Source organism: Zalophus californianus, chromosome 7, assembly GCF_009762305.2.
Source record: "Zalophus californianus isolate mZalCal1 chromosome 7, mZalCal1.pri.v2, whole genome shotgun sequence".
NCBI classification, from domain to species: Eukaryota; Metazoa; Chordata; class Mammalia; order Carnivora; family Otariidae; genus Zalophus; species Zalophus californianus.
In genome coordinates, this window is record NC_045601.1 from 115,478,553 (window position 1) to 115,494,983 (window position 16,431).

Below are 16,431 nucleotides of genomic sequence, written 5' to 3' on the forward strand. Positions count from 1 at the left end.
AAATCAAGTCTATGGGCACCTGGGTGGCTCAGGCGGTTGGACATCTGCCTTCAGCTTGGGTCATGATTCCAGGATCCTGGGATCAAGTCCCGCATAGGCCTCCTTGCTCAGTGGGGAGCCTGCTCCTCCCTCTGCCTGCCACTCCCCCTGCTTGTGCTCTCTCTTGCTCTCTCTCTCTGACAAATTAAATAAATAAAAATCTTAAAAAAAAATAAAAATTAAAAAATCAAGTCTGTTAAAAATCCCACACTCCCTAAAAATGAACATTAATGCCAGAAATAGCAATGTACAAAACCTGGGAAGACAAAAATCAGCATCAGAATAAAAGAGGCATAAGCCAACAAGGGTGACACAACTTAAATACAAGTCAAGATCCTACTTTCCATGCCCTGCCTGCAGGCTTCAGTTCTCAACTGAGGGATCAGTCTAAGAGAAGTGGATGCAATTACACAAAATCGGAATATTACAAAGATAAGAGAAACTGTAGAGATCACCCACCTTACTCACTCACTCTTTAGATTGGGAGCATGAAACCTAAATGTTTAAACTGTCTTAGCTCCGAGAAGCCAACAGATCACATCTCTTTCAAGCTACTAACCTCAAATCTAGACCATAAAACCCAAGAGTATTTGAGCTCTGGCCACTTGTGATGACTGTTCACAGCAAATCTCCAATTACTTTGTCATGTACTGCTGAGTCACCAGTTGTTCTAGAGAGAGCTGGTAGAGAATGTTTTCCTTTGGAATCTGATTCAAAGAAATGAGATGACCAAGGTGTGACCTAGTACTCAAAAAACACCAAATAAATTAATTGCAGAATGGTATGACAAATTCCACTGACCACTAAGACATCCCCAAAGGACTCTGAAAGAAAATGAAACATAATAAACTCCAAAAATTGAAAGCAGCCATAGTGCTAAAACCTCTCTGGATGCAAATTCCTCAAGGTTACAACTAGGACAATGTTACTTAGAAGTCAATACTTTGTAGACTAATTATATCATTAACCCCTAATAAGGTATCATCACTCCTTTTCTTTTTTTCGTTTTTCTTTTTAATAAGGTATCACTTCTAACCCACCACCGACACTGAGAACAGTGCCCACAACATCATCTCAATTCAATTCCTCAGCTCCCACAGTGTGCTGCTCAGTCCCATCCCCAGCACAAGTCAGACCACACCCCTCTCGCTTTTGTAGCCCAGGTCATACACTGCTGCTTGGTGACATCTCCGAAATGTCATTAAAGAAAGAGCAGCTGTCAATTTGAAGGACTGACTAAAGTTATATACCAGGAATGTCAGGGGTGTTGAACATTGGAAAACCTGATGTATCCATTAACATATTAAAGAAGAAAAATCATATGTTCCTTTCATTAGATATAAAAGATTTGTTGACTCAATACTCATTGTGATTTAAAAAAAACTCCTTCAATTAACTAATGTCAATAATGTATTAAGTGAAAAAAACCCAAGTTGCAGATTATATATCATTATTCAAACAAAAAATGGAATACATTTGCAAAAGCATAGGGAAAAAATCTAAAAAAAAATATACATAGAACTGCTGGAGAAATTGAAGGAAGAGACACTATAGATTTTTTATAATGACTTTTTCCCATCATGAAGATGTATTATTTTAATAATTTTAAAATTATATTGTTTTAGAAAAGTTAGGATCAACAGCACTCCTAATCTTGGCTCAATTTTATATCAAATGTATAGAAAAGATGATCTACCAAGAATCATCAGGAAAAGATATTTCTCAGTTATATAGACTGATACAAATTAAATCATCTCTCATCTCCATTTTTCCTCCAAATTCTCCTCCTCATTGTGTATGTCACATGCAGACTCCCATTGGTGCCTCAAGCAAGAAAGGCCATACCAAGTATTTTGCCCCCAATGCTCTGCACATTGATTAAATACATTTCTCAAGAGAAACAATGTGAAACAGCACATTCCAGGCTTCTTGGAACCATCTTCAGGTCAGTGAACTGTATCGGTCAACTCAGGGTGCTCACTGAGATAAGGAATGTATAATTAATCTTTTCATTATCTTCCAAATTTATGGGCAGTTGTTTTCCAGAGTTCCCTTTGTGGAATCTCAACTTTAGAGACACAAAGTGCTCATCAGACAGTGCAAAACACACTCTGCTCTGAATCCACATAACTGCTTATCTTAGGACTATTCTTGGCTTAAAAGATAAGTGAATAGTCCCTGTGAAGTCAAATCTGGAAATGAGAGCATAAGTGGCCATCTAACCAGGATCAAGCTGACTAAAACTCATTATGCTGACACCACAGCACTTCCTCCAAAGCCTGCTCAAGTGGCCTCAGCCACGGCCCACAAGAGCTGGGGAGCAACAGTCCCGTTTCTCAGATGAGCAAGACATGAAAAGGCCACAGAAACAGAAAATACCCCTGACTCTTCAAGCTTGCTGTGGTTGACTTTTGTACCATCATATACTTTGCAGATATTTCTTTGAAGCAGAATGAGGAAACCATTAACAAATACTATAAATAAATGCACAGCATTTATTGCCCTTAGCATATTCTTTTTATTTGATTGCTTGAAAGTAAGGCGACTAAATACTTACTTCACCCCAGTGCCTATCATAATATTGCTAAGGTAAACTGGACTAATTTGTGATAATAATATGTATCCAATGCATATTACAACCTAGATGTCCACCGAATCAAGATCTGCAAGCAAATTCCACAAATCTGATGAAACACACAGGATCAAATTAAGTGAGTTTGTGAGAAGACTTGTGAACTCACTCCAGTGAAGCTGTCAGAGACTTCCATTCCCAGCTGTAGGAGGCATGCTTTCTGACCTGTCCCATCGGCAGAGGTAAAGAGCCTGCCCTTCAGGAGCAGCTCCTGTGACAATCCTGCTAGTGAGTAGTCTGTAAGCCTGTCCATAAGCCCGTAGAGTAAGTGACCTCACTTGGCGGCAGATTAAGGCCACAACTGTCAGTCACCTTTATCGGTATTAAAAGCGGTATTTTGGTCTTTGTCTGACTCTGTATTTCACTCTTTTCAATTGTTGCAGAAACTACTAAAGACAGGTAATTGCTTTTGAGAGAGAGAGAGAGAGAGAGAGAGAGAGAGAGAGAGTGTGCATGCTCAAGTGGTTGGGTGGGGACAGAGGGGGAGAGGGAGAGAGAGAACCTTAAGCAGGCTGATCTCACCACCCTGAGATCATGACCTAAGCTGAAACCAAGAGTCGGAGGCTTAACCAACTGAGCCACCCAGGTGCCCCAAGATAGGTATTCTTTAACTGGCTCCCCTACACCTCAGAAAAGCCACCTCCAAAGAACCTAAAAGCAGTGCTCTAAGACCTTATAAAATCTACAATCAAATGTTTTTAAAACAAAAAATCAAAATTCTCAGGACAACCAGTTATACCCGAACATTGTAGCTATTTATGAGATGCATTTCAAAGACACATGTATTTGTCAGACTCTTCTAAACTCAGAGAGGGAAAAACAAAAAACAACAACAATGTAAAAATCATTAAGGTATCCCAGGAGTCAGAAAACAAAACTAAGTAAAAAATAAAAATTCAAATGTGACAGAAACACACTTCTAGGGGGAGAGGGAGAAGAATGAGTATGTTATGGGCATGGCATAGACCACAGCCACGAAGGCATGTGACAAACATTTGTCCACTGAGGGGCAGATGTCTGTGTACATGAAGAGCAGAATGATTTGTGTCAGGACAAGTACAATGACACGGGCATTTCCATAGAGCAATTTCACTCCATTCCCCAAGGGAGAGGAAAGCTCTTTTGGGGGAAGATATTGGAGACCTCCTCTGCCCCCTAATTCTAAAAAAGCCTACATAAGATTGATTTTTTTTTTTTTTAGGGCCAGTTGAAAAGCCTAAAAGGATTGTTCCCAATCTGCTTGATGCCTGAAATTCTTCTAAGAAAAAAAGCCTATTAAACTGCAATTAGAAATAAATGGCTTAAAATATGCTTTAAAAATGGTTGAGAAGTAACGCATTTGCTACAACTACATTTTATTTAATTATGAATAAGTGACATCAGAGCTTTCCTAGCTTAGCTGAAGGAAAAAAGAAAAGAACAGGAGGTCGAGAGGTGCCTTAAGCAGAAGAGAGGTCACTACAGAGGGAGGTGTAGGTTGAGGTGGGAAAGGAGGACGTAAAACCATCATTTAAAACAATGATGTGTTAGAAAATTCAATGACCAAGGCGTCTGGGTGGCTCAGTTGGTTAAGCATCTGCTTTTGGCTCAGGTCATGATCCCAGGATCCTGGGATCAAGCCCAGGGTCAGGCTCCCTGATCCACTGGGAGCCTGCTTCTCCCTCTGTCCCTCCCCTCACTCAGTCACTCACTCTCTCTGTCTCTCTCAAATAAATAAGTAAAATATTAAAAAGAAAAGAAAATTTAATGACAAAGGAAAGTGTCCATGATACATATTGGACCAAGTTCTAAAACAGTAAAGGCTACAAGACAACTGACTTAGTTTAGGCCCTAGCACCTCGTCCTAATTTAGTTTCCCCCCTATGAACACCATAAAGATTGTTGCCAGGTTAATTTTCCTAAAGCCAGAGTCTAATCATTACTAAGCTACTCCAAAACCTTCAGCAGCACCCCCCAGCCTTCAAAATGAGGTCAAAATGACTCGGTGAAGGACTGATGACTTGTATGGTCCAGCCCCAACTTATACTTCCCATTCTTATTTTCCTCTTCACTGCTTCATGCCCCCATTGATTCAGCAAAATGTAGCCTTTCTCCAAATATGCACAGCCTCTTCCCCTTCAATGTTTTCCTCACCTGCCTCTCTCCCTATGGTGTGTACTTCTTCAATCCTCACTACAGAGTAGGGGGTGCTGAGCACTCTAAAACAAGTTCCTAAAGCCCCCTTCCCCGTTGCTGGGGGCAGGCTTACCCCATCACCACTTCACGGGGATAAGTAACTTGCACCTTTCTTCTTTCAAGGTTCTCCTTACACACCTGGTGGCCAGAGAGATATAGGAAGGATCAATGACACTTTTAATAGTAAAATGTTGGTGTGTTTTACCCAGTGGGACTTTTAACAACATATATTCATTTAAAGTGTTTTATGCCTCCAGGATTTAAACATAGGAGACACCGAAAACCCCAGGAATGAGGACCCCGACTTATTGTTGGAAGCAGTTCCCTTTCACAAACTCAAATACAAACAAGAGAGTCCAACAATGTCAGAAAGTCCCAGGTCCACACTGAATCTTGGCAGTTGTTAATGCAAACACTAGGTAGTCCCATTTCTGATTCAGAAGATGGGCATTAAAAAATGTAAACCAGCCCATCCCTGTGCAGAGAAGCATGAAAACAGAATCAGATCTCCTAAGCATGTCGAAAGGACAAAACTCAAAAGATTTTCTTCTATCAGAGTGAATGCAAATGGCCTCATGTGGCCACTGCTCTAAGGGAGATAAAAACAGGCAAGAGAAGAAACCTGAGCAGCCTGGTGTTTGAAATAACTGGAAAAAGTGATCCACAGCAGTCTTATAAAATAAAATGGGAAGGAAGAAGAGGGAACAAGGTTAAGAGAAGCAAGGTAATGGAGAGGAGAGTAAGACAAGATTGTTTTAGCTGAGATGCAGACACCGTTTTTTCCCTTTAAACGCCTTAGCCAAAAGAAACGGGTTTCACATGTGCAAGAGCAAGGGAAGCTTGGTTCAGAGCCAACTTGTCATGAAGCCCAGTTTCCAATACTTACTAAGAGGCAAAATTGCAAGGATTTTTTTTTCCCTTGCATTAAGTCCTAGGGGGGAGGGGATGTAGGGAAGACTCCTGAGCTATATGCACATGAAAATGAGAAAATGGACAAAAACTAGACAGGGTCCTTGAGTAAGGCCAAAATAATTTAAAGCTAACCAAGCTGTAGGCAAGCCCCAAAGACTTCAGTGAATAAAAAACCCATTTCACCCAGTGTTCCTGGGAACTGAGATGAGGGCTTCCTTCCTCATCAACTCTCTTGAAAATGCTTCAATTTGTAAGGAGAGTAAGAGAAAAAACACAGCTTTTAAATTTCCAACATACACAGTTATTTGGTTGGTTTTTCAATTCTTCTCCCTTTCTCCAGCTCATTCCTCCAAATACCACAGTATAGTAGTCTAGAGCCACAATTTCTGGAATAACACCCATAAAATACCAGCTATTGACTGCCATATTTTTTTTAAGCCCACAATATCCTTAAATGAAAATAGTGCTTGATTGCATTAATTTCCATCTCATTCATTAGTATTTTTCAAAGGCACTAGCCTTGAAGACTCTTTTGGAAGATGTCAGTCAAAGCCACAAAAGGATGGGAAGAAACCAGGCACTGGTATGATATCAAAGGAAGTCAAGTGTTTAAAGGAAGGGCAGTTGCTTCCAGAAAACTTACAGTTCTTCCATGTATAAACCCGAAACAACCTTCTTCCCATCACTCTATGCATGACCCCTCTGTTACCCTGAATTTAAAATCTTTTCAAGCTTTCATTTCTAATAGCTGACTTCAAAAAAATCCATTTAACCAGTGACATTTAGTCTATCAAAGTAGTGCTAGAATGATCAGTGACACGTTTAAATTCCATAGTGCCAAACAAAACTTTCAAGAAGGACTCATTCTTCTAACTCAACAATAAAAATAAAAATAACCAATTCAAATGTGGCCAAAGGGTTTGAAAAGATAGCTCTCCAAAGAAGATATACAATTGGCTAATAAGCACACGAAAAACTGCTCAATATCATTAGCCGTGAAGAAAAACCAAATAAAAAATCACTTTATGCCCACTAGGATGGCTAAAATAAAATGGACAATAACAAGTGTTAGCAAGATGGGAAAAAACTGGCACCCTCAAACACTGATTGCACTGCAAAATGGTGCAGCCATTTTGGAAAACAATTTGGCGGGTCCTGAAAAAGGTAAATAAGAGTTACCACAGAACTCAGCAACTCATTCCAAGAGAAATGAAGGCAGATGCCCACACAAAAACTTGTACATTAATGTTCAGAGTAGCATTATTCATAATAATCAACACATGAACACAATCTAAATTTTCACCAACTGATGAATGGGTAAGTAAAATCTGGCATCCCCATACAATGGAGTGTTATTTGGCAATAAAAAAGAATGAAGTACTGATACTCACTATAACATAGACGGACCTTGAAAACATTATGCTAAGACTCACAATCCAGACTGCTGTGGATCACTTTTTCTAGTTATTTCAAACAGGCTGCTCAGGTTTCTTCTTTTTCTTTTTCTCTTTCTTTCTTCCTTTCTCTCTCTCTTTCTTTCTTTCCTTCTTCCCTCCCTCCCTCCCTCTCCTTCCTTCCTTCCTTGAAGATTTTATTTACTTGAGAGAGAGAGAGAGAGAGCACAAGGTGGGGGGAGGGGATGGGAGGGGGAGAGGGAGAAGCAGGCTCCCCGCTGAGCAGGGAGCCCGATGCGGGGCTCGACCCCAGGACCCTGGGACCATGACCTGAGCCAAAGGCAGAGGCTTAACTGACTGAGCCACCCGGGCGCCCCCAGGTTTCTTCTTTTATCTGTTTTTATCTTCCGTTTGTGTGACATGTCCAGAATTGGCAAATCCACAGAGACGAAAAGATTAGTAGTTGCCTGGGGAGACTGGAGGAAAATGGGGAGTGAATTCAAATGTGTATGGGAGTTTCTTTTTGGGGGTGATAAAAATGTTCTAATTAAGACTATGGTGATGTCTATTCAAGTCTGTGGCTATACTATAAAATAAACTACTAAACTGTACAGTCTAAGGAGGTGAATTTTATAATGTGTGAAGTATACCTCATTAAGCTTTAAGAAAAAAATACCACCACCACACACTATTTGACTGGTCGATATGACCAGGTTAAAGACAAGAATCACACACACGTTATGGCCTACAAATCTGCGTCTGTTTTGTCTCAATACAAGCAGAATGCTAAGAATTAGAAGCTTTGGAGCCAGAAGGGACACAAGAAAGCCTCCAAACCAACTCTCTTACCTCATATATGAAAAAAGTATGGTCAAAAGGGGAGAAATGACTCTGACTAAGGCAGAGCTGAGTCGACAACTGAAGGCCTAATCCCATGCCAGATCCTCCAGTTTCTCTCTGTACCTTAAACTTTGTCAGATCTACCCTGGGTCATCCACCTGGCTGCTGGATGCCTCAGGCTATAACAGTCCGTCTCATCTCTTTTCCAGAAGCTATCGACTGTTTTAGGGGAACACTCTCTTGTATCTACAATACATGTTCATTAAACTTCGAATACAGACTCCAATACAGTCAATGTTCCAAACCTCTCACCTAAAAGGTATGCATAAGGATTCTTCAGTTGGAAAGTAATATATAAAATGGAGAGAAAAGATGAGTGCACATTATCTGGAGGTGTGAGAATGGTAAAATGTTGAGCCTTATTCAACACTACCTGTTCTGCATAGGGGCTATTACTGTGAAATTTCAGAAGTGAAGACCCGTGCTTCTCCTAGAGTCTCTGTTTTACAAATGCAACAGATTCGCTCATTATAAATATGTTATTGTAAAAAAGAGACCCTATAGGAAAAAAAAAAAACTTTGAATACAGAAAAGGACACTCACACTTATTATTAATCTTCTACTATTTTGTGCTTCTTACACAACTATTCTCTCACCCTTTAGCTCTTTGGAAGTTACCAGAACATAAAGGGGTGTCATCTGTCATACATCCACCTGCATGTGGATTTTCCCAGGCTTGCATGTAGACTATATGGGACTTTCCTAAATGAGGGAAAAAGAACTCAGTAGATAGGCTTCATCCTAATTGGAAGAAAAAGTACAACAGTTCCCTCCTTCAACCATTTTAAGTCACCCAGGTTTTATAAGATTTAAATACCTCTTAAGAGTTGGTGGCTCTGTGAAATAATGCTATTTGTTAGGAGCAAAAAATAAAATAAAATAAAATAAAAGCCAAAGGGGAGGGGGCAGGAGTTCTTTACAAATATAAAACTTGTTTCTGAGAAATCTCAAAGCTAAGAAAGCATGAAGGTCCAAAGCCCTTATTTGAGATAAGCATAAAACCTCCCCTGGACCAAAGTACTAAGGAAGAAGGGTCACTTCTGATGGGTAGCTTACCAGCTAGGAAGGGGACTCGGCTACATCTGTGGTCGCCACCACGGGAATGAAAGAAATGATACTTCTTAGGAAACATAACGTTCCTAAGAGTTTGCAAAATTGCTGTTAATCTCCATGACAGGAAATTGTGCAAAGGCAGAGAAACTGGCTTCATTAGAGACAAGCAGAAGAACAGGGAGGAAGGCCAAAAGAAGGGGGAGAGACAATTAGAGCCCGCCACGGGTCATCTCCAACAACCTTAATGTAATTCTGTGCAGTAAACGTCAGCATCCTTATTTTACAACAGGAATCTGGGATTTAGAAGAATTCAACAGCCTGCCCAGTTCACTCAGAGTGTGGAGCAGGACTGGAGTCTGAATCCTGTTTTGCTGGGCTCTGCAGCCTGGGCTTGCATTGCCTCCGGAACCATCCACTTACCTTCCTTCTCACAGAAACTTCTCTCCATTCCTTTCCTGTGCTTTACCTACTTATGTTGCTGACCTTCCAAACACAGTGCTAAATCCTCTCCCAAGAAGTGATGAGAAAAGAGTAACCATCCAGCTATCTATTCTAGTGGGGCAGTTTTGTTTTTTACCACTGTCGTTGGAGTATTTAGCCATCTGCCAGTTTGCTTAAAATTTTTTCTTCATGTTTCTTTATCCTTTTGAAATATTTTACCTCTCTCTTTATTGTAAAGATTATACTGGTTAACCATTACTTTCATTTATTTTAAAAAGTTTTGTTTTGTTTTGTTTTTGAGAGAGAGAGAGAGTGCATGCATGCGATGGGGCTGGGCCCAGAGGGAGAAAGAGAGAGAGAATCTTAAGCAGGCTTCATGACAAGCATGGAGCCCAATGAGAGGCTTGATCTCACGACCCTGAGATCATGACCTGAACCTAAATCAAGAGTTGGACACTTAACCGACCGAGCCACCCAGGCGCCCTAAAAAGTTTTAATTGAAATACAGATGACACACAATGTTACATTCCTTTCAGGTATATAACCATTACTTTTAGTTATGAGACCCAACACCAAAAAGTCCCTATTAGTTCTTACTTTTATCCCATTTTTCCCTGTTGTAGGACTTCTGAAATCCATGAAAGAGATTTTTCTTTTTAGTTATCTGTCATTGATAGAGCTCTCCCCCTCCCTACACAACAACCCCTTATAAGGAAGGTACCGTTGTTGCCGTATTTTACAAATGAGGAAATGGAGGCACAGCATGACTAAGCACCTTGCCCAGAGTTGCACACCTAGTACTGTGACTGGGATTTGAATCCTATGGGCCCAGAACCCCACAGCCACTAAATTCTAGGCACTTTACAAAAACTGTCTCACATCTTCACGACAAGTCTTTTCTTTGTTACACAGACTTAGAAACTGGGGCTCAAAAAGATTAAATGACTTGCCCAAAGTTGCACAGTGAATGAGAAGACATAGCGAGTATTCACAGCAGGTCTATAAGGACTCAAAAACGCACCTAGTCCCATGCCATGTGGCATTCTTAAAACAAATTCCTCTAAAAAGAGGAAACAGAAAATGCCAACCTTAAAAATGGTGGCCCCAGCTAACAAATGGGAGACCGGGAAACAAGGTAACGAAGAGCGGACCCAAGAGCCAGCCTGCCAGGATTCGAACCTCAGCCACAATACTAGGTGTGCAACTCCGGGCAAGGTACTCGACCATGCTGTGCCTCAGTTTCCTCATCTACAAAATAGGGTAACGAGTGTACCCTCCTCCTCAGGGATTGTTGTGAAGATTAAATGAGCCAGTACTTGGAGAGTATTAGAACAGTGTCTGACACAAAGCAGTGAGGAGAAAAACAAAAACAAAACAAAACAAAAACCTGCTCAAAAAAGAATCACTGAAACAAAGCAAACACGGAGAGGGTCCTTAGCCCTATGCCCCCTGCTGGGATCATGCTTTCATTTGGGCTTTGGGGCTAAAGCCCTGGCCTGGGGGAAGCAAGGGCTCTTCCTTATCGTCCCATTGCAGTGTCCTCCCTGTGACAGAATGCTCCTGACAAGAGTGATTCCAAGCATGAAAATCTGAGACCGTTCAGAGGATCCTGTGGTGCTTGGGGCTCTACAAGGCTGCTCTCATCTTCCACTGTGTTTCTTCCTTTGCAATCTCAAAAGCAATCACATCACCATCAGTGCCTAACCATGGCCGCTGAGGGCTTGACAGAGATTGGAAACAGCAAAGTCTGTGGTTTGTGAACACAGGGAAGGAAGGGGAGACAGTATCTCCAACTTCGATCAAGGTTCGGAGGCTCCCTCAGGGAAAACAGGGTTGTGGCCCAATTACCGCCTGATTCTCTGAGAAGCCGGTGCTCCAGAGGGCCTGAGGGAACTGGCAGGAAAGCTGAACAGAAGCCACTAAGAAGCAAGTGCCAAGTCCAGTGGCACAGAGCAGACCAAGCAGGGCTGAAGGCCCTATGAACGAACGGGGGAAATGTTAACATTGCCTACCACTCCTGCAGACTGCAGCCCAAAGGAAGCCCTCTCAGTTTGGGGAATGGGGCTGCTCCTAGGGTTGCTCCTGGTTGTGAGGGGCAATGACTTTCTTGTTGGCCATGAAACCTTCCCCTAACCCGCTCCTCCTCTCCATTCTCTCTCTGACCAGATTTTTGACAGCCATTCATACAGGATTGAAGAGCTCATCTCACACTTGTCTCCATGTGTCTCCATCAGTCATCAAGTCCTATGAGTTAGTACTACTCCAAAAGACTCCCTACACCTACCCCTTCCTCTTTATTCCCGTGGCTTTCACTTAGTCTCAACCCAGATGATATGAATTACAGAACAGCTTCCTGGCTGGCCTTTTGACCCTTGTCACTCTCCTCACTTCAACCCACTCTCTCACTCTACCAAAGACTGATCTGCTTGAATTTCCAGATCCTTACGTCATTTCACAGCTCAGAAATCCCTCGTGGCCAAATTGCCCCTAGTGCTCCTCTACAGAAACGAATCTTTAGAATAGTGTTAGAATTTATCAATCTCTCCCACTTCCCACGCGCAAAAATCACATAACCCAATTTACATTCCCATTACCTTAATGTTTCCTTATAGCTTCTAGAACACATCAAGTCCCTGCCTGCCTCTGCACCCTGATGCACACTGTTCTCTTGGCCTGACTCAAACCTTCAGCTCATGTCAAGGCCCACCAGTGAAGCCTCTCCTGACTACATCTCCCTCAACTTACCTCCTCCTCCTCTGAATTCCTCTAGCACTTATATTCTGTACCACTTTACTTCATATAAAAAAACATTAGTGAATACTTAGTATGTGCCAGGCACCATTCTAAATGTTCTACGTTCATTCAATCCTAACAACCACCTGATGGAATTATTCCCATTTTACAAATGGACAATGGAGGCATAGTTAGGCTATCTGGCCCAGAATCCACAGCAGAAAGCCCTGGAGTCAGGATTCAGCCCAGTGCCAGAGCCTGTACTCCAAGCCACTATGTAATAATTATACATTGCTTCATGTTGCACCATGATTATAAGTTACTCACTAGCAGGATCCCTGCCTACATGCCCTGCAGCCCACCCCCAAAGCTGCACACTAGCTAATACCCAGTAACTGATGACAAGAAACGAGGTCAAGCCCCCAATCACGGATTGGCTCTGGTGCCTAGCAGCAGCTGAAAGAGGGGCTTTTCTCCTCCTGGAGGCTGGGTCCAGGGTAACAGGGCTGTGAGTGAGCCATAAGCCCTTTAAACTAACATCTGACTAATGTGAGTGTTCCAATTAAAAATCCACCTCAAGTACAGAGACAGAACACACTTTGTCTCGTTGGCTACACACTGTACCTCAAAGTCCACAACTTTGGGGTCTGGGATTCTATAGTGAGAAATACTTGTCTTAAGAATTCAAATAAGTTACACGACACAAATTAGAAGGGTCACAAAACAATTCAAAAGGTTCCATTTTGGAAACTATGAATAAAATGATGATGTCTCCTTAGAGAAAGGATCTTCGGTATCATCAACATTCTCCCATCCAACCCCACCCCTGCACCAGTCAGTCAGGGACAGAGATCATGCATCTAACATCATTAGCCCCAAGAAGAATGGCTCTAAGAGGCTGGGAATACTATACTTTCAGAAGACTCTAGAAATGTCTGAGGGACGGTCTTTCTTCCTTAAACATACCCAATCGAAGGTATAGATAGTCAAGGGAGGCCATGAGTAGCCCTCAAAGAAGTTTCTTAACTACCACAGGTAAGTTTCCCAAGCTGCCACCACCCAGAGAATGACCTGGAGAGTTCAAGACTCCAGAATGTTCTGCCACTGTCACTGGTGAGCATCCCTCCCCTGTGTCCTCTGCAGGGTAGCACACCAGTGGCTGGGAACATCAAGGTTTCTTTAATATAACTTGTGATCATCCAAAAATACAAACCACACCAGAGCGAGAACTACACAAATACAACCTTAGTCATAGTTTTGCTTCATGTTAGCTTGGACACGTTAATACATATAACAAGATCTGAGCATTTTTATAGCTTCCTCTAGTCTTACTTCCTAATTCTAATCCACTCTCTAAAGCAGGGATTCTCAACTTTAGCACTACGGACATTTCGGCCAGATAAGTCTTGGTTTTGGGAATCTATCTCATGCATTGTATATGTTTATAGCAGCCCTGGTCTGTACCCTCTAAATGCCAGTAACACCACTCCCCACCCCCGGGGCTGTGATAACAAATATCATCAGTGTCAGGGATTGGGGAAGATCATCTCTGGTTGATAATCACTGCTCTAAAGAAACTAAAGACAGCTAGCTCCGTTTGGTCTGAATCCCAGAGAGCACCCTCCCCCAAACCCAGCTTCAAGCTGAAATTACTTTTCCCTCAGTTTTCCCATCCTCATACACAGTTCCCCAGAATTCTATAGACAAAATCACCCTGAATAAAATTCTCTAATTCTATTTTTTTTTTAAGATTTTATTTATTTGACAGAGAGAGAGATAGCAAGAGCAGGAACCCCAGCAGGGGAAGTGGGAGAGGGAGAAGCAGGCTTCCCGCCAAGCAAGGAGCCTGATGTGGGGCTCGATCCCAGGACCCTGGAATCATGACCTGAGCCAAAGGCAGATGCTTAATGACTGAGCCACCCAGGCACCCCTAAAATTCTCTAATTCTTGATAAAAAGGCTCTTCCCTCCATGTCTTATCACTTAAGCCTCCACGGTTTCTCAGCTATTTCTCTTGAAAGGTTCTAAGTTTCTTATTCAGTTATCCCTGGGCCCACAGGCTTACTCTACTATCATCCACAGTGTGTGAAGGCCTTTGCCCTAAGGCCTAATTACATGCTCACTATCTGATCACAGCCAGGGACCAACCAGACTCCCTTTTCCTGCACCCTTGATGTCATTTGTCATACAGGACTTCAGGAAAGCCAGTCTACAAGCAGAAACTAGGAGACGAAAAATATATTGAGAGGGTTTATTGAAGGCCCAAAATAAATGGGTTTTATTAAAAAAATAATCATTTACAGAGGACAGGAAAGAAATCAAGAGTCTGCTAAGATAGTCAAGGCTTCTGAGAAAAAGAAAAGAGTAATGTGAAACTACACTTCACACAGACCGGTAAGGTACTAAGAATTAAATGTCTCCTTGTAAATAAATGCATGGAAGAAATAGGAGAACACTTAAAAGACCAATAGAAATAAACATAATAGTAACTGCCGAGTTGTCAATTTAAAAAAATTAATCTTCAACAATGAAGACGCAAAAAGATCTACATAATTAGATAGGAAAAATAAGAATGACACTACAGGCAATTAAGACTCTTCTAAGATCAGATAATATTGATAAATGTACTAACAGATTCTTATGCCTTTGTCTCTCTAATCATTTTGCCGCCTTCTCCGCCTTCTTGATGGTTTCAGACAGATTTTCTTGAAATGGCAGGAGCCACCCATTTGGAAACCCAAAAGTTCCTGAGTCAGTGGTTGCCAAACCACATACAGAAATAGCAGTGCTGCAGAGAAATGCGAAACATTAACAATCTGCCCCCAAAGAATGTCTCTTTTAGGAAGGGTTAAAGGCTGGGAAAAACAGGAAACTGCACTTGTAGAAGCTTTTTTTTGAAAGCAATTATACTCACCACTGTAGAAGCTTTCTGAAGTAAAAAATGTGTACAAATCCTCAATGACTTTATGAGGACTGTAGTGAGTACTGAGGACACAGGTCTCTGGGACTTATAAATGCATAAGGATTTTGTTGAAAGAAAAGCTAGAGGAAAGTGTATCTAAAACCAAACCCTGACCAACTTCTATCAGACTTCATAGACCTGGCTGAATGGTTCATATTAACAGCCATAAATACATGAGGAAAGAAAATACACACACCAAAAAAAAACCCTCCATTCAATGCCAAGTACAAATAGATCCTGGGAGGCTGTGGAGCCAAGCCAACATTCACAGTGCATTCACTTTTTTAAACTTCCTCTAGATGTCTAAAGACCCTGCCTCTGCAAAAGGGCTTGGAAAGAAAGGGAAGAAAGGAAGGAAAGAGAAAGAAAGAGAGAGAGAGAGAAAGAAAGAAGGAAGGAAGGAAGAAAGAAAGAAAGAAGAAAAGAAAGAAAGGAAAAAGAAGGAAGAAAGAAAGAAACAAGAAAAGAAAAAGAAAAAGAAAGAGAAAGAAGAAAAGAAAGAAAGAAAAGAAAGAAAGAAAGAAAAGAAAGAAAGAAAGAAAAAGAAAGAAAGAAAGAAAGAAAGAAAGAAAGAAAGAAAGAAAGAAAGAAAGAAAGAAAGAAAGAAAGAAAGAGAAAGAAAGAAGAAAGCAGACATCCTTCAAACAGCTTGCAGGCTCTTAGTATGAAGCTGTAAGGAGCATATGGAACCACCATGGGGCACAACACACTTAACTAAGAGTCAGAGAGTTGCTCCATCTTCCTCTCTCTACCAGATTTCAGGAGTCCTTTCCGAGGATCTCAGAGGAAGAAAGGTACCTCCCTTCTCAGACTCTCCCCTATCAACTGCTCACTCCATTACATCCATGATGTAGCCTGGCAGACCTCAGTTTCCAACTACACAATTTAGTAGCATTCTGAGTGCAGGCAAGTGGCTTAAACTTTAAGTTTATTAAATAAGAATTACTGTGACATTAAATAAGACATGACAGGAAACATGCTTACCCAGTGCCTGGCACCCAGTAAGCATTCAATATGTGTGATTAGCATTACTGCAGCAACAGCTTCAACTGCTCCCTTTCCACCAGCTTTTTCCACTGCCGTCGGATATGGTCAGGACAGAGAACCAAACAGAGGAAAAGGGCTTCACTGGGTCCCATGGCCCCAAAAGCCATCCTATTTCAATTCCTCCTGTCCTTGCCAAACTTTGGA

The 16,431-nt window shown here is 41.6% G+C and overlaps 1 protein-coding gene across 8 annotated transcripts in view; it reads right to left on the minus strand.

Moving 5' to 3' along the window:
• Positions 1-16,431, minus strand: part of ANKS1A (ankyrin repeat and sterile alpha motif domain containing 1A) — a 176,558-nt gene that overhangs the window by 126,487 nt on the left and 33,640 nt on the right. The window contains exon 1 of one of the 8 annotated variants that reach the window (XM_027602593.2): positions 4,920-4,958. The exons of the other annotated variants lie outside the window; for them this stretch is intronic. Coding sequence (XP_027458394.1) covers positions 4,920-4,924 — 5 coding nt within the window. The 5' untranslated portion in view covers positions 4,925-4,958. Of the gene's footprint in view, positions 1-4,919; positions 4,959-16,431 lie in introns of those variants that run through there. 8 annotated transcript variants of the gene reach the window in all.